The sequence below is a fragment of the Gnatocerus cornutus genome, chromosome 2, assembly GCF_029298725.1.
Source record: "Gnatocerus cornutus isolate USDA-ARS CGAHR chromosome 2, icGnaCorn1.1, whole genome shotgun sequence".
NCBI lineage: Eukaryota > Metazoa > Arthropoda > Insecta > Coleoptera > Tenebrionidae > Gnatocerus > Gnatocerus cornutus.
In genome coordinates, this window is record NC_142234.1 from 22,724,459 (window position 1) to 22,746,933 (window position 22,475).

The 22,475-nt window shown below is 39.1% G+C and overlaps 3 protein-coding genes across 4 annotated transcripts; all 3 read right to left on the bottom strand.

Moving 5' to 3' along the window:
* Window positions 1-1,328: 1,328 nt before the first annotated feature.
* On the bottom strand, window positions 1,329-12,925 carry MnM (myomesin and myosin binding protein). 2 transcript variants are annotated; one of them, XM_088029939.1, is made up of 4 exons: window positions 12,797-12,925; window positions 11,924-11,989; window positions 7,516-9,348; window positions 1,329-3,468 (listed from the first exon to the last, which is right to left on the bottom strand). In XM_088029939.1, exons 1-4 carry the CDS (start codon window positions 12,864-12,866, stop codon window positions 1,544-1,546), a joined length of 3,894 nt encoding a protein of 1,297 aa, XP_087886065.1. In that variant the 5' UTR covers window positions 12,867-12,925; the 3' UTR covers window positions 1,329-1,543. The 2 variants fall into 2 exon arrangements, with proteins under 2 accessions (XP_087886065.1, XP_087886066.1); XM_088029940.1 differs by lacking the exon at window positions 11,924-11,989 and having other exon boundaries at window positions 12,797-12,924.
* Window positions 12,926-13,045: 120 nt separating this feature from the next.
* Window positions 13,046-13,716, bottom strand: LOC148180133 (uncharacterized). The gene is made up of 2 exons (XM_088029623.1): window positions 13,702-13,716; window positions 13,046-13,669 (listed from the first exon to the last, which is right to left on the bottom strand). Exons 1-2 carry the CDS (start codon window positions 13,714-13,716, stop codon window positions 13,046-13,048), a joined length of 639 nt encoding a protein of 212 aa, XP_087885749.1.
* A 1,009-nt stretch (window positions 13,717-14,725) lies between these two features.
* On the bottom strand, window positions 14,726-21,918 carry LOC148180134 (uncharacterized). The gene is given in 3 exon segments (XM_088029628.1): window positions 14,726-17,031; window positions 18,821-21,788; window positions 21,843-21,918. Coding segments are annotated over 2 exon segments (5,244 nt in total). The 5' UTR covers window positions 21,843-21,918; the 3' UTR covers window positions 14,726-14,755.
* Window positions 21,919-22,475: the final 557 nt, after the last annotated feature.

The following is a 22,475-nucleotide window of genomic DNA, read 5'->3' on the forward strand; positions in this document are numbered from 1 at the left end:
AGTCGTTTTTACTAGACGTTTCCCGGTGGGAGTTCGAATTTTCTTTTTTCCCGCTCGCCTGAACCTTCAAATTTCGTTTGGGTAATGCCGGTTTGTGCTTTAAAGAATTTTTTAGGCGACTTTAACTAAAGATGAAATTTTTAGGCCTTAAAAGCGGCCTAAAAGTGAATCTTTTCTGGCCGCAAACATTTTCGGCCGATCTATGGTGGCGCCATCTATCCATAGTTTTGCATATTACATCAAGATACCGATATTACCCTCAATTTTATAATTATTTGGGTAAAATCAAATCGACAAACTGCTGTAAAGTGCAACAAAGACGTTGAATTATTGAAAATAATAAATTTTATAAAAATAATCGAAATTTGTCTATCGTGCAAAAAATTTTATAAGCATCACGAACGTTAAGGACTATACCGATCTCAGACAATAATTGGAGTCGTCGCTGCGCTCCTCCTCCAAACAATTGCCTTCGACCGGTAAAGTCTCCTTACCGGTCTTAATACTTAATATACTATTTATTCTGAGAACTAATTCAAAACAAAATAAATTCAAAATGTAATAACTTAAAAAAAATCCAAAATTCAAGAAAATAAAATACGAAAATTTTAAAATTCAAAAGTTCTAAAATGTAAAAATGCAAAATTGAAAAAAAATTAAAATCAAAAATGGAGTAAATTAAAAAAAATTAAACACAAGAAAACCAAAAAAAAAAAAATTAAAAAACTACAAAATTAAAAAAAACAATAAATTTAAAAATACGAAAGTTCTAAAATAAAAAAATCTAAAATTGAAAATGTAAAAAAAATCCAAAACTCTAGAAAACAAAGTCCGAAAATTTAAAAATTACAATATTCAAAAATCAATGAACTTAAAAATCAAAAATTCAAAAACACAAAATTTGAAAAGTTCTAAAATTTAAAAATTACAATTCGAAATGTAGGAACTAAACCTACCCCAAACGTAATTAGGCCAAAAATTGTCCTTCGCGTTTATTGGTCGGCGGCATCCAGCAATCAGGCTAGTACCCGAAAAATCGGCTCTCTCATTGGCGCGCTTTCTGTGGCTTCATCTCATTGGACAATATTTCAAAAATTGCTCTTTTGTAAAAATGGATTGTAATACGTCCACGTCCTGGTGACAGCTGTCCAATTTTCAGGAACACCAACCTCGAAATTACGAGTGGGAGATTTGAAATTTCACATTTTTGATTCGATTTTTTTAATAATGCCGCAATAACATAATTCTAAAACTACCACTCGAATTAACAACCTCTTAAGACACAATCCAACACAAAAGGAGGATCGGGGGGCAGAAAAATAATAAAATTCAAATTCCTATGTTATTTCTCTGTTCCGCAATCCGCGGAACACCCTGTACATCTTCAGATCTAACAACACTAATAGAATATAAATAAAATGAAATCATAGATTTCAAACACTTCGTATAACACTGTATCCTCAGAAGATTTCGGAGAAAACCACACAAATTCAAAGGAGTGCATAAACGTGAAGGACAAAGTAAAAAAAATCTTCTGCAGAAATTATTTCGTTTTCTTCTTGTTCAAACGCCGCGCGATCCATTTCGGGATTCTCTTCTTCACCTCGCTCTTTAATTGTCTATAAACCATCACCAGTAAAACCGGAATAGCCAACAGTTCATTACTGAACAAATACAACCAACATGCAACAAAAAACATCGCTAGATCCGTCGCGTAATCCACGAAACTTCGAACTTTAACTTCAGCCTTCGCCAGCAACTCTTCGTGCCGCCGATCGTGCGGTGTTGACGTCCTGGAGTCGCTGGAGTAATTCAGCTCCAACCCTATGGAAGTCTGAGTCATGATTTCCTTCAATTTGGGTTTGGGCTTTGCCGGAGGAACCGGTGATGGCGTCCGTTGCGTCGCCTTCGTCACTTTCATGGGGGAAGGAGAGGATTTTCTTTGGGAGCGCCCGGACCAGTTTTCCAGTCTCGATGGGGATTTCGAGGGGATTTTGGAGCGACTGGAGGCTCTGCGGCGTTTTTGGGTTAGATCTCTTCCGCGGTGCTGGACCGGGGAGGCTCTGTGGGGCGATGGGGATGGCGAAGGGCTCCTGTCGCTTCTCTGGAGGGTTTCGCGTTTGGGTGGCTCCTCTTTGACGGGTTCTGGGGGTGGTGGAGCGATCGGTTTCGGAGGCTCCTCTAGTTTAAGTGGTTTCGCTTCCTCCTTGTCCTCAATGGTGTTCCAGCTCTTTAAAGTGGGTTTTACTTCTTCAGCAGCTTTCCACGGCGAGTTAAGCGCCTGCGGGACGCTCTTCTTTCGATGCCCGTAGTTTTTAACAATGTCCATGTAGTGGTCCACCACAACTTTCGATTCTTCTTCGTCCTTCTTCTTCTTTAACAGTTCTTCAGGTATTACAATACTCGCAGCTGTGATTCCACACAGCGTGGCGACTGCTGATATGTTCTGACCTAGAGCAACAGTAGCCGAGGGCATCAAACCCTTTTCTGGCGCTTTAACACTCTCATTTAGTGAGAAGGACCGATCAAAAATTCTGTTCTTTACTTCCGGTTGCGGTAACGACGGAGACCGCTCTCTTTTAACTTCTTGAGGTTTTCTAAACTGCGGCATTGGGGAGTGGGAGCGCTTCTTCAAAGTTGCCACTTCCGGTTTGTCCTCTTTCTTCTTCAAAATCGGTTTAGGGATGAAATTAGGGTCCGGAAGTTTGTTCCGTTTTGTTAAAATCTCAAAGGGCTCATCTTTGACTACAGTCCTGCTCATCATCCCCGGATGGTACGTATCTTCATCTTCATCGCTGTAAATCCTCGGTGGTGACTTCACCTCATAGTTACGCTCATCTTCCGAAGATTCCGTTTCCGACTCTGATAAACTCTCTTCGTAATCCTCCAACCAGTTTTCTTCGTCCACCACGTCTATGGAGCGTTTCTCAAAGCTCGACTGACCTTGCAGTGCCATTTTCGCTCTAACTTTCGCAAACGCCTCTTCTTCTCGTTCCTCCGATTCCGACCTCTGCCTGGTAATTTCCTTCTTCGGAGCTGGAGAGCTCGATTTTGCTTTACCATCCGGGAGTTCGCCAAACTCCGACGAGCCCTTCAAGTTAAATCTTCGCTGCGCCCACATTACTTGCTGCTGGACGATGCTTCCAGAGGATCGTCTCCGAGAGGGTTTTCGCTCAAGACCGACGATATCCTGGTCGTCTTTGGAGTTGATTTGAATTTTGGGGATGTCGATGGTGCGTTGGCCGTCATAACTGAACTTTCTTCGTCTTTTTAGTTCTTCTTCTTCGGCGGCTGCGGCCGCGTTGAATCTCATCATTGCGCGCTCGTGGAGGAGTTCAGTGGAGCTGGCTGAAGTTCGGAGGTTTTCGAAGATTGGGGGTTCGACGCCTAGTTCTGGAGCGGAGAGAGAGATTGGTGGAGGGATGTCGTAGTCGTCGAAGTCGAAGTCTATGTTTGATCTCCCTGGGTCTGGAAGGAAAAATTGGTGAGAAAATTCAAAATTTTACGACAAAAATTGGAGTTTTTTATTTTTTGATGGGGTTAAAAGTTTTAAAGTTCCAACAATTTTAACACCAAAGTAACGAAATTTGTCGAATTTGTTACTTAAGAGATGCTTATTTAGTGTACCAAATTTTAAAATTTTTGAACAAAAATTGAAAATTTTGGAATTTTTAATTTCTTGGTCAAGCTAAAAATTTTAAATTTGTAATTAAAATTTATAAATCCCACAACACCAAAGTAATGAAATTTAGGGAATTTGTTACTTCGTAGATGCTTATGCTTAGTGTACCAAATTTCTGAATTTTAGAACAAAAATTGAAAATTTTCGGAATTTTTTATTTTTTGGTCGAGCCAAAAATTTCAAACTTTAAATTAAAATTTGTAAGTCGGACAATTTTAACGCCAAGGTAATTAAATTTGGCGAGTTTGTTACTTCCTAGATACTTATTTAGTGTACCAAATTTCAGAGTTTTAGAACAAAAATTGAAATTTTTGGAATGTTTAATTTTTCGGTCTAGTCAAAAATTTCAAACATTAAATTAAAATTTGTAAGTCCGACAATTTTAACGCCAAGGTAATTAAATTTGGCGAATTTGTTACTTCCTAAATACTTATTTAGTGTACCAAATTTCACAGTTTTAGAACAAAAATTGAAATTTTTGGAATGTTTAATTTTTCGGTCTAGTCAAAAATTTCAAACATTAAATTAAAATTTGTAAGTCCGACAATTTTAATGCAAAGGTAATTAAATTTGGCGAATTTGTTACTTCCTAAATACTTATTTAGTGTACCAAATTTCTGAATTTTAGAACAAAAATTAAAATTTTCGGAATTTTTTATTTTTTGGTCGAGCCAAAAATTTCAAACTTTAAATTAAAATTTGTAAGTCGGACAATTTTAACGCCAAGGTAATTAAATTTGGCGAATTTGTTACTTCCTAGATACTTATTTAGTGTACCAAATTTCAGAGTTTTAGAACAAAAATTGAAATTTTTAGAATGTTTAATTTTTCGGTCTAGTCAAAAATTTCAAACATTAAATTAAAATTTGTAAGTCGGACAATTTTAACGCCAAATTAATGAAATTTGGCGAATTTGATACTTAACATATGCTTATTTACTGTACCAAATTTCAAAATTTTACGACAAAAAAGGAAAATTTTGGAATTTTTAATTTCCAAGTCGAGCTAAAAATTCTAAATTTTACATTAAAATCTGTAAGTCCGACAATTTTAACACCAAAATAATGAAATTTGGCAAATTTGTTACTTCATACATGCTTATTTAGTAGACCAAATTTTACAATTTTAGAACAAAATATACTAAATTTCAGAATTTTTAATTATTTGGTCGAGCTAAAAATTTCAAATTTTCAATTAAAATCTGTAAGTCTGACAATTTTAACAACAAAGTAATAAAATTTGGCAAATTTATTGAATCATAGATGCTTATTTAGTGCATTAAGTTTCAGAATTTTAGAACAAAAAAGGAAAATTTTGGAATTTTTAATTTCCAAGTCGAGCTAAAAATTCTAAATTTTACATTAAAATCTGTAAGTCCGACAATTTTAACACGAAAATAATGAAATTTGGCAAATTTGTTACTTCATACATGCTTATTTAGTATACCAAATTTTAAAATTTTAGAACAAAATATTCCAAATTTCAGAATTTTTAAATATTTGATCGAGCTAAAAATTTAAAATTTTCAATTAAAATCTGTAAATCTGACAATTTTAACAACAAAGTAATAAAATTTGGCAAATTTATTGAATCATAGATGCTTATTTAGTGCATTAAGTTTCAGAATTTTAGAACAAAAAAGGAAAATTTTGGAATTTTTAATTTCCAAGTCGAGCTAAAAATTCTAAATTTTACATTAAAATCTGTAAGTCCGACAATTTTAACACGAACATAATGAAATTTGGCAAATTTGTTACTTCATACATGCTTATTTAGTATACCAAATTTTAAAATTTTAGAACAAAATATTCCAAATTTCAGAATTTTTAAATATTTGATCGAGCTAAAAATTTCAAATTTTCAATTAAAATCTGTAAGTCTGACAATTTTAACAACAAAGTAAAAAAATTTGGCAAATTTATTGAATCATAGATGCTTATTTAGTGCATTAAGTTTCAGAATTTTAGAACAAAAAAGGAAAATTTTGGAATTTTTAATTTCCAAGTCGAGCTAAAAATTCTAAATTTTACATTAAAATCAGTAAGTCCGACAATTTTAACACCAAAATAATGAAATTTGGCAAATTTGTTACTTCATACATGCTTATTTGGTATACCAAATTTTACAATTTTAGAACAAAATATACCAAATTTCAGAATTTTTAATTATTTGATCGAGCTAAAAATTTAAAATTTTCAATTAAAATCTGTAAGTCTGACAATTTTAACAACAAAGTAATAAAATTCGGCAAATTTATTGAATCATAGATGCTTATTTAGTGCATTAAGTTTCAGAATTTTAGAACAAAAAAGGAAAATTTTGGAATTTTTAATTTCCAATTCGAGCTAAAAATTCTAAATTTTACATTAAAATCTGTAAGTACGACAATTTTAACACCAAAATAATGAAATTTGGCAAATTTGTTACTTCATACATGCTTATTTAGAATACCAAATTTTACAATTTTAGAACAAAATATACCAAATTTCAGAATTTTTAAATATTTGATCGAGCTAAAAATTTCAAATTTTCAATTAAAATCTGTAAGTCTGACAATTTTAACAACAAAGTAATAAAATTCGGCAAATTTATTGAATCATAGATGCTTATTTAGTGCATTAAGTTTCAGAATTTTAGAACAAAAAAGGAAAATTTTGGAATTTTTAATTTCCAAGTCGAGCTAAAAATTCTAAATTTTACATTAAAATCTGTAAGTCCGACAATTTTAACACCAAAATAATATAATTTGGCAAATTTGTTACTTCATACATGCTTATTTAGTATACCAAATTTTAAAATTTTAGAACAAAATATTCCAAATTTCAGAATTTTTAAGTATTTTGTCGAGCTAAAAATTTAAAATTTTCAATTAAAATCTGTAAGTCTGACAATTTTAACAACAAAGAAATAAAATTTGGCAAATTTATTGAATCATAGATGCTTATTTAGTGCATTAAGTTTCAGAATTTTAGAACAAAAAAGGAAAATTTTGGAATTTTTAATTTCCAAGTCGAGCTAAAAATTCTAAATTTTACATTAAAATCAGTAAGTCCGACAATTTTAACACCAAAATAATAAAATTTGGCAAATTTCTTACTTCATACATGCTTATTTAGTATACCAAATTTTAAAATTTTAGAACAAAATATTCCAAATTTCAGAATTTTTTGTCGTATTGTAGTATTTTGTCGAGCTAAAAATTTAAAATTTTCAATTAAAATCGTAAGTCCGACAATTTTAACAGCAAAATAATTAAATTTGGCGAAATTGTTGACTGATAGATGCTTATTTGGGGTACAAAATTCAGAATTTTAGAACAAAAATTGAAATTTTGGAATTTTTAATATTTTGGTCGAGTCAAAAATTTTAAACTTTAAATTAAAATTTGTAAGTCCGACAATTTTAACGCCAAAGTAATAAAATTTGGCGAATGTATTACTTCATATATGCTTATTTAGTGTTCCAAATTTCAAACTTTTAGAACAAAAACTGAAATTTTTGAAATTTTAAATTTATTGGTTGATCTAAAAATTTCAAATTTTCAATTAAAATCTGTAAGTCCGACTATGTTAATACTAAAGTAATTAAATTTAAGGAATTTGTTACTTAAGAGATGCTTATTTAGTGTACCAAATTCCAAAATTTTAGGACAAAAAGGGAAAATTTTGGAATTTTTAAATTCGAGCTAAAGATTCTAAAGTTCTCATTTAAATCTATGAATTCCACAATTTTAACATTAAAGTTATGAAATTTGGCGAATTTGTTACTTCAAAGATGCTTATTTGGCCTACTAAAACTCAAAATTGAAGAAGAAAAATTGACTTTTTAGTTACCTTTTTCGTGGGCGTCCGGGTACAGCACCAGCATAAACTCTGAACTTTCTTCAAACGTCTCAGACTTCTCCCGAAGGAAGCTCCTCCTGTCCTTGGGACTCGGCGTTTTTTCTTGTCCCTCCGCCAGAGCAAGACTTGGACTGGGTGTCCGCGGAGGAACAGGACTAGGAGTAGTTTCAGCAACAGACACTGGACTCGGAGTTCTTTGCGGCGACGGACTAGGACTCGGCGTTTTAGGTTGCGGCGACGGACTTAAACTAGGCTGAGGATTCCAGACAGTCCTCGGTGGCGGCGGCGGCGCTGGACTCGCTGCCTTCACCGGAACACTCACTTCAATCCTCTTCATTTTAATTTCCGGACTTCCATACGCAAGCTCCCTCGCCAGCGACGCCCTGTCAATAATCTGCTGAGTCATTTCTTTCCTGGTAACCTGTGGAGACGACTCTGGAGTTTTCGGAGGACTCTTAATCTTAGACCGCTCCGGACGTTTAGGAACTTCGTCGGACAAGTTGGTAATAGCTTCAATCTTCGCCGTCGAGGACTGCGACCTCGGCTGGACTTTCTTCCGTTTCGCCGCGATGGGAGCTGTGATTTCGTCGATGATGTCTTTGGGTTGGCTCCTGCTGCGGGCTTGGGGCGACGTTATCCCCCTTTTGGGGTCCGGGATGAAAACAATGTCTGATTCTTCGCTGGGCTCGCTCACCCCGTACGGACTCTCAGCTTTGACTCTAAACTTATATTCGCTTCCTTCGATGAGATCTCCTAGGATTGTGGTCAATTGGCGGCTGGTGGCGGCTTTCAACCACACGTTCCAGCCGAGTCGGTAGTACTCGATGATGTAGTTGCCGATTTTACAACCCCCATCGTCGTTGGGGGTCCCCCAGGACAGCGTCACGGATCTTCCAAGAGTCATAACAACCCTCGCCTTGCTTGGGGGTGAGGGTTTGTCGGTTATCGTGACCAAGAACGAGGCGATGTCTTCTCCGATTTTGTTGACGGCTTTGATTTGGTACTCTCCTCGGTCGCCTCGGGTGGCTTCCGCCACTTTCAGAACCGAGCATTTATCGACGTATTCGATTTCATATCGGTCGTTATTCTGGATCGTTTCTCCGTCGTGGCTCCAGAAAACCAGAGGAGTCGGACGTCCGGCTACAGACACTTTCAATCGTAAGACTTCTCCAATTTCGAACAACAACCCGTCTTCGTATTGCCTCGGAAGCCGGATACTTGGCGGCGCTTCCAGAGTCAACCTCGCCTTCGTCGAAGCGTGTCCAGCCTTGTTCGTCGCCGTGCATTTAATCTCCCCTTCGTCCGACAACGCGCTCTGGTGTATCGTCAACACACTCCTGTCATTATCCGTCAAGATCCGCGTCCTCCGACTGCTGAAAATCTCGAATCCGTCTTTGAACCAACACACCTTCGGCGGCGGCTGCCCCAGGAGGTGCGTGACGAACTCGACTTTCTCGTTTTCAAGCACCGTCACGTCTTTGAGTTCTTCCGTGAACTTGGGGGCGGTGATCGCGTACTTCTGGAGGGTGACTGTCAGCGGCTCGGAGATGTCGCTGGGGTCGGAGAGGCCGACGGCGTTTTCTGCGCGGACTCGGAATTGGTAGCGCCAGCCTGGTTCGAGGCCGCTCAAGCTGATCTCGGGGAAAGGAACCAGAAGAGGAGTCGCTCGGACCCAGTGGGGTGAACCTGTTCGGCGATGCTCCACGAGGTATCCGACGATTGGAGAGCCGCCATCGCGGATGGGTTTCGCCCAGAGGATGGTTACGAGGTCGGGGGTTAATTCGTTGTCGGAGAGGTGCGGTTTGCCGGGCGGGGAGGGGCGATCTACAAGAAGTGGTCAATTGAAAAGTGGTCATATCAAGACAGTCCAAGATTTTGTTGATTGGACTATAATTCAAATATCGGGTGTGCGCCAAACTCGTCCTAAGCGATTTTAAAATTAAAAGTGGAGTGTTTGTTTCATTCATGCGTTTTTGACCAATGACTTGTTTTTATTAAAGAAAGCAAAAGTTTTTTGACGACAGAAATGTCATCCAGAGAAAAACAAGACGAATTTGAATGAATGAGTCTAAACACAACCCGCCTGGTGCTTTTATTTATAAAAGCATGAATCATGAAGTACTCGAGGAAGATAACAGTTGTAGTCTTCATTCTTAGTTCTATGGATTGGCAAAATAAATTTAACTGAGAGGAAGTCATTTTGTCTACTTTTAACTATTAAAATTACAATTTTTTTTCCCAAACACCAAATTTTTACAAAAAATGCTGACGCGCGTTTCGATAGCAATGCTATCATCATCAGAGCGATGATTAAACTGGTGATGATTACTTTTAACTGTTTTTCTTCCTGCGTATTCGCAATAAAAAGGAATTCTTATTATTAATGTTTCAATGCAAAATGGCGGCAATAATCTTGGGATATCAAAGTTTGTTTACCCAAAATTTGTGTCGGCGAAAACTGAGTTTATTCCGGGAAGACAACCATAACATAAAACGACATAAAACTGCTTTGTTTACGACGCACCCATGATTAAAACGGAATTACCGTTTGTAGGTTTTAACTAATTTTTATTATGATAATGTCAGTTAAACTCGGATTTAATTATTTTTTAGACGAAAAAATAGAAGAAAAAACTTCAGAATATCAACAAGTTTTTGATAGGTAAAGAAATTGAACCTGAAGAATATTAGAGTAAATTGAAAAATGTTCAAAAATAATAATAATATAATAACTGCCCAACATTTTTTTTTATTTTTGTTTGTTAAATTTCATAACTTTGGTAATTTTATGAATAAAACAACGAAATTTGGAAGAAATACTAATATTGATGTTTTTATTAACTGCACTAAATTACAAAATGTTTGTATAAAAAATGTCATTTTTCGGAATTTTTATTTTCCGGTTCAACCAAAAATTCAATATCCGAAACTTTAATCGCTCATAACTTAGTTATTTGTGGACCGATCTTAACTAATCTTACTGTTTTGGATTCTACGTGAAATTCTGCGTAAAATGAGTGCCAACACGTTAAGATTGCGTCATAATTAAGCGAGATAGCGACCGAGTCTGAATTTAGAGACTGAAAGGGCAGCAAACTTTTACATTGGAAAAATGAAAATTTTAAATTCGAACCATCTAAGATCAGTTTCTAAGGTAAAAAAATTGCGAGAAAACCGATTTCGAAAATGGTTGACTGATATTTGCCATAATTCCGGAGATCTCGAACATAATCGTTTTCAAACCTCCAAAATTTTGGCCCTTTGGCGACAATCCAAAATTTCAAACGCCTCTAACTTAGCTGTTGACGTACGAGGATATTTTTGGATTCAGCGCAAAATTCTGCGTTAAAAGAGCCCATCCAGCTTAAATTTTCTTAACAAATAACCGAGAGGGTTATTTTAGGGTCTTTTCAAGACGCTGTTTCGGGGCGAAAACTGCGCTTAATATTAATGAATTATATATCGATCAAAAGATCAGCTCGAGATCTATCGACTGGCTAAATCTCAGATCGATCGGGCAAGTAGTTTACGAGGGGCGATTGAAAAACGAAAAATTGAAAATTTTTCATCGATTGAGTCGCAAAATTTTTCGCCCAAAAAATTGACCATCGAATTTTTGACTTTTGAGGGCGGATTCTAAAGTAAAATGAGCCGAGAAAAACGATGGCGCACACCGTTTCTTAAAATCTTTTTTAGTTTCGGAGATATCGAGCTTTAAAAATTTTCAAACTCAAAATCCAATATCCGAAATTTTGATCGCTTATAACTCAGTTATTTCAGGACTGATCTTAACGAATCTTGCCATTTTGGATTCTGCATAAAATTCTGCGTTAAATGAGCACTAATACGTTAAGATAGCTTCATAAAAAACCGACTGAGCGACCTAGTATGAATTAGAGACTGAAAGCCAACTTCTACATTGAAAAAATTTAAATTTCGAATTCGAACCATCGAGGATAGATTTCTAAGCTAAAAAATCATGAGAAAAACTATTTCAGTTTCGACGTTTTTATTGTCTCCACTGAATTGTATAAAAATGGCATTTTTAGAAATTTCATTTTCAGGGGCAACCAAAAATTTTTAATATTGTCAATTTAATTCCATAAGATTGATAATTGACTAAAACAACGAAATTTTAAGGAGTTGCTAATCTCTGGCACCAAATTCGCTCCTTATCGCCAATTTCAATTTTTAAAACTCTTGTTTTTTTCTTCTTATCTCTATTTATCTCCATGTTGATCCAATTGAACTATTAAGTAGCTCCTAATTCAAGACAAGTTTGCTCATAAAAAATTCAAATTTTGAACACCTGCAGCGCCTGAAGTTTATCTTGCACGTTCTAAATCCGTGTAATTTTGACCGACTCCAGTAAACAGTTATTGAAAATAATTAGTCTTACCGCAACTCTTGAATTCCTGGGGGATAACTTTCGTCACATTTTCCAGATTTGCTCCAAAATCTGCAACTGCCAATCTCAAACTTTATAAAGTTCTTGTAACTCAGAACACAGTGCCATAGAAGTAGCTACTTTTACTACTCTTACTACTTCCCCCAGGAGGCCCTTGAGAGGAACTACCTCTGGGGAACGAACTCAAAAGTCGTAATCCAATTAGGCACTGTATTTTCAAAGATTCAATTTCGCTCTACAATTAGCAGTGCTAGTGCCGCAGCTAGAGTTCATTCCAGAGGATGCAGCGTGCCGGAGGTGCAAAAGGCCAAAGTTTCTACAGCGCAAAAATATTCAAATTAGCTTTGCTTGCGGAAAATTAATCTAGTTCTAAAATTTGGGTCGACATTGATAACTGAAATTGAAAGTCTCAAAATTCTTCAGACGTTTATTTGACACACAGCCAGTAAATTTTTCTGAATAATTTCTCTGCCAGAATCCAACAAGTTACAAGACTTTCCATCACAAGAAAACGTCGATTTTCACTGTTCGATGCGATTATTATTTTTAGAACGTGATGAAAACTGTACGCACTCCCGCACTGTGCTTAATTTGTGACGTTGAAGACACTTCTGGTGATGTTACCATTAAAAAATATGTGAAAGAAGAACCGCTGTTGTGGTAAAGTCGTTTCGTGTCTTCCAGACTCCTCAGTTCTTACAAATTTTAATAACAATGACATACCGCTTATGCAGCGTTGGAAGATAAAAATAAGCCACCCATTAAAAACAGCGCGTACAGAAATAACACCAAACTTCAGCTATAATTCTACAAAAGCGCCAGCCAAGACTGGTGAAAATCGCCATGAAACTCAAAGACATCTACCTGCAGCTTTCCAGTGGACTTGTTTCTTATTTCTTGGTCGAGGATGGGGCTTCGCGTGAGTGTTCCCCATAGCACACTATCATCCTCGCAAGACCGTCACCACTGTGCCAGCAACTGTTAAATATAGCTCAGACCTCCACGTTCCTCGTTCTAAAATAGTCAGAAACCAACAAAACACCTACAAAAATGAAACTTTATTAAAAAAAACTACAAAATCAATCATAAATACAAAACAAAGTACAACACAAATTAATGCTTGATCTCCCATCCACCGAACGAGTACAACATCTGAATGGCGTAGTCCACATTGACGTCCATCTCCTTGAGTTTCTTCACAACTTTATCCAGAGCGGGCTGCTTCAAGGCGTCCTCCAACAGTTGCTTGGACTTGGGGCTCTTCATCATCTCCATCATCTTCTTCTGGTTTTCATTCTTCTCCATTTTCTCGGTGAATGCATGCACGGCCTTCAACAAGTCGATTCCGTGGGTCATCTTCACGTCTTGCAGGAACTTGCCGAGGCTCGGCTTCACGTTGTCCAGTTTGAACTTGGAGACGTCGCTAGCATTGAGGCAGTGCTCGAAATGTTGGATGTAGTAATCCAGATCCACGCCGGCTTCCTTCATGAAGTTCTTGTACTCCATCCACTGGGGGGTGCTGCGGACGTCGTCGATCATAGTCTTCCATTCCGGAGAGTGGAAGTATTTGACTGCGGCTTGGAACTCCGGATCGTCATTCAAGTGTTTGGCTTTGAGTTCGCGGAGCTCGTTCAATGGAAGGGCTTCGGCGAGGTCGTCCAAGGGGCGAGGGGCAGCAGATGTGGGGAGACCAAGGGAAGTTTGGAAAATGGCGAAAACCACAAAGGCGTACAGCAGCTAGTTGTGGGGGGTTAAAGGGGGGTTTGAACAAGACAACTTACCATTTTGGGGGTTTGGGGACAGTTTTCCTTAAAGATTCAGCAGGAGCTCGGTTTTGCGTGCTTTTTTATGTGGGGTAGTTTGTTGATTTGTTGCCACAGAGATGTTTACACGGAGACTTGATTTTTGCATTTTTTTCAGGAACAACTCGATTCTGTGCACTTTTCTGCGTAAATTTCCGAAAATTTTTGGGTGTTAATCAGGCTTTTAATTCTTTAGGGAGAAAATTCGGGGAAAATTGACACGCTTTTCATGTCTAATCTGTCAAACTGACCAATTGAATTTTATTACATTTTCTAATGCACGGATTGGATACACAGTCAGCAATTTTTAGTTCGTGTATTTGTAGGCTTGTGTAACTTGCTCTGCCGAACAACCAATCACAGAGCCGCATTTTAAATTTGGCGCCTACAAAAAACTACGCATGTCAATCGCGTCAAGGTCAAACGCCATTACTGCCAACTGCTACCGATTAAAATTGCTAGGGGCTGCCACCAAATTAATTTTTTAATGCGTAGTTTTTAATCACGACAAAATTATTTACAGCATCTGCAGGGTGGTTATCTACATGGAAAAATTTCGAGAAGCTTCTCTCTGGGAAGCAGTGCCACAAAGTCGAGCAGATCACCAAAAAGAGTTCTTTTGGAGGGGTGAGTTTGAGGACGAATGTGGAGTTTCGGGGCTGCAAGACTTGCGCCAAGGGAAGCTAGCAGAACCAAGAACAGTTTCATCCAGGGGAAAATTGGCTTACTGCTGCACTAAGAAAATGATTAACAAGATTAGATTCCGTTTTTAAAGCAAATGCTTCGTAAGTATTATCTGAGATTTTTTTTTATATCTTCTATTTGTGAGTCAGTTGTTGAATGAGGTCCCGAATTGTAAACAATATCAATCAGTTTTTGTCAAATTTGATTGAGAGATTTATCAAAACAGGCAATGATAATGAAATTGCTCTCAATTTTTCATCACAGAAACTCTTTCGCTTTAAAGGGTTCAAAACTAAGAACGGACCAGTCAGTTTATCTAGATTTTATTGCATAACAATTAAAATTTCGGCGGTTTTCCCCATCCGAAGAACTCGTACAAAGCAGCCAACACCCCATCAACATCAACCCCCGCAGATTTCAAGTACTCTTGGATATGTTTCGCCTCGTCCATTTGAAGAACCTCATCGACTAGAGCTTTACCATCCTCGCTAGCAATGGTGGTGTACAGATCCTGGAAGTCCACACTGTTCTGCAGCTTGTCGTTCAACAACGCTGCAAGATCCTCGAACGGAAGTTGAGCTTCAAGTTCATCAAGGAAGGGTCTAAGACTAGCAGCTTCATCAGGTTCCGTACCTGGAGTAGCCCCACCGATGATTCCACGAATTGCGATTATAATAAGCTCAGCGGGAACTCCAGCATTGTCGAGGTACTCGATGAACTCTTTAGCGGCGGGTTTGGCGAGAACTTCGTCGACGAGTTTGTTCCAATCCTCTCCTTGTAGGTAGGAAATGGCGTAAGAAAGTGCGGGATCGTTGGCGACGTGGTCGTCGAGAATTTCAAGAAGTTTGTCCAGAGGAAGAAGAGCGACAAAGTCAAGAATGTCGTCGAGGAGAGCTCGGGAACCAATTTTTAACATTTTGGGTGGGGCTCCCCATCCGAAGAAGTCGTAGAGAGCTTTCAAAACAGCATCGACATCAACGCCGACAGCCTTCAAATGTGTTATGATGTCTTTAGCCGAGTCCATTCGGAGAACTTCGTCGACGAGGGCTTTGCCATCTTCACTAGCAATCGTCGTGTACAAGTCTTGGAAGTCCGGACTGTTCTGCAACTTGTCGTTTAACAAAGCCACGAGATCGTCAATGGGAAGAGCGGCTTCAAACTCATCCAGGAAGGGTCTTAGACTTGCGGCTTCATCAGGTTCTGACCCTGGCGTGGCCCCGTCAATGAGTCCACGAATGGTGATAATAACAATGTCGATGGGAATTCCACCTTGTCTAAGATAATCCATGAAATCTTTAGCTGCCGGCTTGGCAAGAACCTCATCGACAAGAGTGTTCCACTTGTCACCTTGCAAGTATTTAATGGTGTAAGCCATTGCAGGGTCGTTATCGATGTGATCGTCAAGAATTTCGACAAGTTTATCCAGAGGCAGGAGCGCAACAAAGTCGAGAATGTCGTCAAGGAGAAGTCTGCCTCCAATTGTCACTTTCTTTGGCGGGGCTCCCCAACCGAAGAAGTCGTACAGAGCCTTTAAAGCGGCATCTACTTCAACTTCCATCACCTTCAACTGTTTTTGAATTAATTGGGCTTCGTCCATTTGGAGAACTTCGTCAACTAAAGCTTTGCCGTCTTCACTGGCAATGGTGGTGTACAAGTCTTGGAAGTCCGGACTGTTCTCCAACTTGTCGTTGATCACAGCTGCAAGATCGTCCATGGGAATAACCAATTCAATCTGGTCAAGGAAGGATCTAAGACTGGCAGTTTCGTCAGGTGTTGATTTAGGGTCAGCACCATCGATGATTGCACGAATAGCAGCAAGAACGAGGTCAACAGGGATACCAGCGTTGTTAAGATAGTCGATGAACTCTTTACTTGTGGGTTTGTCAAGAACTTCGTCTACGAAGCTGTTCCAGTCTTTACCCTGCAAGTATTTGATGACATAAGCAAGCGCGGAATCACTGTAGACATATTTCTCGACAATAATCTTGATTTCATCAATAGGAATAACGGCGGCTATGTCGAGAATATCGTCGAGAAGAGCTCGCGAGCCAATTTTCAGGTTTTTTGGTGGAGCACCCCATCCGAAGAAGTCGTACAAAGCCTTCAAAGCGGCATCGACATCGACTTCCATCGCCTTCAACTGCTTTTGAATGAACTGAGCTTCGTCCATTTGCAGGACCTCATCAACCAGAGCTTTACCATCTTCACTGGCAATGGTGGTGTACAAGTCTTGGAAGTCCGGACTGTTCTGCAACTTGTCGTTGATCAAAGCCACAAGATCGTCCACTGGAAGAGCGCCTTCGATCTCATCAAGGAAGGATCTAAGACTGGCGGTTTCGTCAGGTGCTGCACCAGGTTTGGCACCGTCGATGATGGCACGAATGGCAGTAAGAACCAAATCAACAGGAATACCAGCTTTGTTAAGGTAGTCGATGAACTCTTGAGCTGTTGGCTTGGCAAGGACTTCGTCGACGAGTTTGTTCCAGTCGTCTCCTTGTAGGTAGGAAATGACGTAAGAAAGTGCGGGATCGTTGGCGACGTGGTCGTCGAGAATTTCAAGAAGTTTGTCCAGAGGAAGAAGAGCGACAAAGTCAAGAATGTCGTCGAGGAGAGCTCGAGAACTAATTTTTAACATTTTGGGTGGGGCTCCCCATCCGAAGAAGTCGTACAGAGCCTTCAAAGCGGCATCGACATCAACTTCCATCGCCTTCAACTGCTTTTGAATGAACTGAGCTTCGTCCATTTGCAGGACCTCATCAACCAGAGCTTTACCATCTTCACTGGCAATGGTGGTGTATAAGTCTTGGAAGTCCGGACTGTTCTGCAACTTGTCGTTGATCAAAGCCACAAGATCGTCCACCGGAAGAGCGCCTTCGATCTCATCAAGGAAGGATCTAAGACTGGCGGTTTCGTCAGGTGCTGCACCAGGTTTGGCACCGTCGATGATGGCACGAATGGCAATAAGAACCAAATCAACAGGGATACCAGCTTTGTTAAGATAGTCGATGAACTCTTTAGTTGTTGGTTTGGCAAGAACTTCGTCAACGAGGTTGTTCCAGTCTTTACCTTGCAAGTAACCAATTACATAGGACAATGCGGGATCGCTCTCGACGTGTTTGTCGAGAATAACGCTCAGATCATCAAGAGGGAGGATGGCGACAATGTCGAGAATGTCGCTAAGAAGAGATCTTCCTTTCAGAGGCTGGGGTTTAATATCGATGTGAGGTTTGGGGGCTGCAAGAGTTGCGCCAAGGCAAGCGAGCAGGACCAAGTACAGTTTCATCTAGGAAAAGAATGCTGGTGATGGAGGTAATTAAAATGAAGGAGCGACTTACCTTGGGTTTCGATTCACCACTACACTAGGAAACTGATTGGGGGAAAAAAAGATTCTACATTTATAGGAAATTGTACGTAAACATCTTATGACCTCTTTTGATAACCGCTATTTTTAAAATTGTTGCCGAACATCTGCCACACTAGTTAACACAAGTGTTAGATAGGTAAGTAATGAGAATTGATTATCATTGTTTTGACAACTTGAGAGCGGAGATTCGAAAGGATAAGAATAGAAGGATCCATTAAAACAGTAGATAATAATTTGATGAACTTATTTTATTCTTAATTCTTCCTTGGCGACAGATAGAAATCAGAAATCAACCCTTTATTCAAAGAGTAAAATATTTTAGAAAGTTTTTATTTAAGGACCCACCTTTTCTTTGTAACAAAATGGAGAATGCGGGAGAAATCGGATTAAATCCAAGAAGAATTATTTCATTGGCTCGCATTATCCGTATCGCAGAAGTTTTTCTAACAAAAAACGCACCGAAACAATCAACTCCAGCGCAACCCTTTATTGATTGGCTAAACGTTCGTTTCCAAGGTAATTAAGGCGTGCATAAAAAGAATCGATTTATTGGGTGAAAAGAAAGCGAATTTGGGGGTTGTCGCGTACGGAATTTTTGGAACTAATTGTAATCTGAGTTAGTCTATAACGAGTTCAATGAATAAAAATGAAGTTGCACTTTTTAAGAACTTTGTATTTTACACGAGGGGTAGATTGAAATTGGTAAATTCAGAGCAATTCGAAAAGTGGAAGTGATGGTTAAACATTAAAAAAGGGAGCAACCAATATTTTCTTGCTGTTTAATTGATTGCCTACGTCTGACTAGAGCAACTTTTGATTTTTCCTTCCTTCATTAATGAGTGGTAGTAATTTAAGTTGAGCCATCATTAGTGGAGTTACTGAATTTTTCTAAAGAAAAAAGAGAACTTTATTGTACCTTTTGGGACTAATTAAAAATTCAATATTCTTCTGAATGTGTGCATTTTATTATATCACAATTATTAAAATTTTATAAAAATATTTAAAAGTAAAAGTAATTTTTGCAATAGCTGAAACGACTATTTACAAAAAGCGTTTAGGGTTTACCCCAACCCAAGAATTCGTAGATGATGGCCAAAGTCTCATCAACTTGAACTCCGTAGTCTCTCAGGCGTTGAGCAAGACGTTGGACTTCATCAATGGCGCGAACTTCTTCAACCAAAGAGTGAGCTTTCTCGCTGGAGATGGTGGTGTACAAATCTTGGAAATCTGGACTGTTCTGGAGTTTATCGTGCAAGAGATCAACCAACTCTTGGACTGGAAGAGCAGCTTCAACTTCGTCAAGAAGAGGTCTGAGACTTCCATCTTGATCAGGTTCAACACCAGGTTTAGCGTTTTGGATGAGGTCATGGAGAAGACCAATAAGAACATCAACTGGAAGACCAGCATCGGTCAAGTATTTGATGAAGTCTTGGACGGCGGGTTTGGAACCAACTTCGTCAACGAGTTTAGCCCATTCGTCACCCTGGAGGTATTCAATGACGGCAGAAAGAGCACCATCGCTTTCAATGTGGTCGTCAAGGATTTTTTTGAGGTCATCAAGAGGAAGGAGGTTGATAAAGTCCATCAAATCATCGATGAGGCTTCTGGGAGAGTGTTTGACCACAGGCTTTCCCCATCCCAAGAATTCGTAGATGATGGCCAAAGTTTCATCAACCTGGACACCGTAATCTCTGAGACGTTGAGCAAGACGTTGGACTTCATCGATAGCGCGAACTTCTTCGACCAAAGAGTGAGCTTTCTCGCTGGAGATGGTGGTGTACAAATCTTGGAAATCTGGACTGTTCTGGAGTTTGTCATGCAAGAGATCAACCAATTCTTGGACTGGAAGAGCAGCTTCAAGTTCGTCAAGAAGAGGTCTCAAACTTCCGTCTTGGTCAGGTTCAACACCAGGTTTAGCATTTTGGATGAGGTCATGGATAAGACCAATAAGAACGTCAACTGGAAGACCAGCATCGGTCAAGTATTTGATGAAGTCTTGGACTGCTGGTTTGGAACCAACTTCGTCAACGAGTTTTGCCCATTCGTCTCCTTGGAGGTATTCAATGACGGCGGAAAGAGCACCATCGCTTTCAACATGGTCGTCAAGGATTTTTTTGAGGTCATCAAGAGGAAGGAGGTTAATAAAGTCCATCAAATCATCGATGAGGCTTCTGGGAGAGTGTTTGACCACAGGCTTTCCCCATCCCAAGAATTCGTAGATGATGGCCAAAGTTTCATCAACCTGGACACCGTAATCTCTGAGACGTTGAGCAAGACGTTGGACTTCATCGATAGCGCGAACTTCTTCAACCAAAGAGTGAGCTTTCTCGCTGGAGATGGTGGTGTACAAATCTTGGAAATCTGGACTGTTCTGGAGTTTATCGTGCAAGAGATCAACCAACTCTTGGACTGGAAGAGCAGCTTCAACTTCGTCAAGAAGAGGTCTGAGACTTCCGTCTTGGTCAGGTTCAACACCAGGTTTAGCGTTTTGGATGAGGTCATGGAGAAGACCAATAAGAACGTCAACTGGAAGACCAGCATCGGTCAAATATTTGATAAAGTCTTGGACGGCGGGTTTGGAACCAACTTCGTCAACGAGTTTAGCCCATTCGTCACCCTGGAGGTATTCAATGACGGCGGAAAGAGCACCATCGTTTTCAACATGGTCGTCAAGAATTTTTTTGAGGTCATCAAGAGAAAGGAGGTTGATAAAGTCCATCAAATCATCGATGAGACTTCTGGCAGAGTGTTTGACCACTGGTTTTCCCCATCCCAAGAATTCGTAAATGATGGCCAAAGTTTCATCAACTTGAACTCCGTAGTCTCTCAGGCGTTGAGCAAGACGTTGGACTTCATCAATGGCGCGAACTTCTTCAACCAAAGAGTGAGCTTTCTCGCTGGAGATGGTGGTGTACAAATCTTGGAAATCTGGACTGTTCTGGAGTTTATCGTGCAAGAGATCAACCAACTCTTGGACTGGAAGAGCAGCTTCAAGTTCGTCAAGAAGAGGTCTCAAACTTCCGTCTTGGTCAGGTTCAACACCAGGTTTAGCATTTTGGATGAGGTCATGGATAAGACCAATAAGAACGTCAACTGGAAGACCAGCATCGGTCAAGTATTTGATGAATTCTTGGACTGCTGGTTTGGAACCAACTTCGTCAACGAGTTTTGCCCATTCGTCTCCTTGGAGGTATTCAATGACGGCGGAAAGAGCACCATCGCTTTCAACATGGTCGTCAAGGATTTTTTTGAGGTCATCAAGAGGAAGGAGGTTGATAAAGTCCATCAAATCGTCGATGAGGCTTCTGGGAGAGTGTTTGACCACAGGCTTTCCCCATCCCAAGAATTCGTAAATGATGGCCAAAGTTTCATCAACTTGAACACCGTAATCTCTGAGACGTTGAGCAAGACGTTGGACTTCATCGATAGCGCGAACTTCTTCAACCAAAGAGTGAGCTTTTTCGCTGGAGATGGTGGTGTACAAATCTTGGAAATCTGGACTGTTCTGGAGTTTGTCATGCAAAAGGTCAACCAATTCTTGGACTGGAAGAGCAGCTTCAAGTTCGTCAAGAAGAGGTCTCAAACTTCCGTCTTGGTCAGGTTCAACACCAGGTTTAGCATTTTGGATGAGGTCATGGATAAGACCAATAAGAACGTCAACTGGAAGACCAGCATCGGTCAAGTATTTGATGAAGTCTTGGACTGCTGGTTTGGAACCAACTTCGTCAACGAGTTTTGCCCACTCATCTCCTTGGAGGTATTCAATGACGGCGGAAAGAGCACCATCGCTTTCAACATGGTCGTCAAGGATTTTTTTGAGGTCATCAAGAGGAAGGAGGTTAATAAAGTCCATCAAATCATCGATGAGGCTTCTGGGAGCAAACTCGATTTTGTGAAGTCTAGGAACTATTTTCACATGAGCCTTTTCGTGCTGTGCCAGACTATGATGTCTGGGGGCACCAAGGCTAAGCCCGACAATCGCCAAGAAAACAAGAACTGCCTTCATCTGTAAAAGCGTCAATTATTTCTAGAACTAGAATTTTTTTGTTGTAGCTCTTACCTTTTCAACTGGGGAATTGAAACTGGAGGATGACCACACCGGTGTGGTTTTTATAGGAACGTTTTAAACAAAAATATCGATAATCTTTAGTACTTCATACTTTGAACTTTTTCATTGGTTAGAAATTATAAATATTTAAGTTCCATTTATTTTTTACATTGATCGAGGATTAAGCAATCTCAAGTGGTACTCGAGAAACTGCAATGAACTTAATAAACACAGTTATTACAGTTGCTAAAGGAATAATTGGAGCATCGGAGGCACCACTTTTCTAAATTTTGGACTTCTTAGTGCATTTTGAAGACGTGGAGGAGAGTTTCCAACAAGAAGTACCAAAAACTTGGTTGTTTTTCCTCACGGAAACGACACCAGTCGTCACAGAAAAAGGGAAACTGGACCTCAATTAAAAAGTCGTTACTTTAAAAAATTTAACAATTTTGTTACTAAACTCTGCAATTCTTTCGATGTAGATTCTTTTGGCAATCAGTATAGTTCGTACCGATAAAATCTCGCTCATCTGGTACTCGTCGCCAAGTGTTTATAACAACACTTTTCAAGCAAACACAGATACTCTGACCCCATTACCACACCATTGTTTTCCAGCCAGTTAGTCCCTGATCCAGCATACAGGAT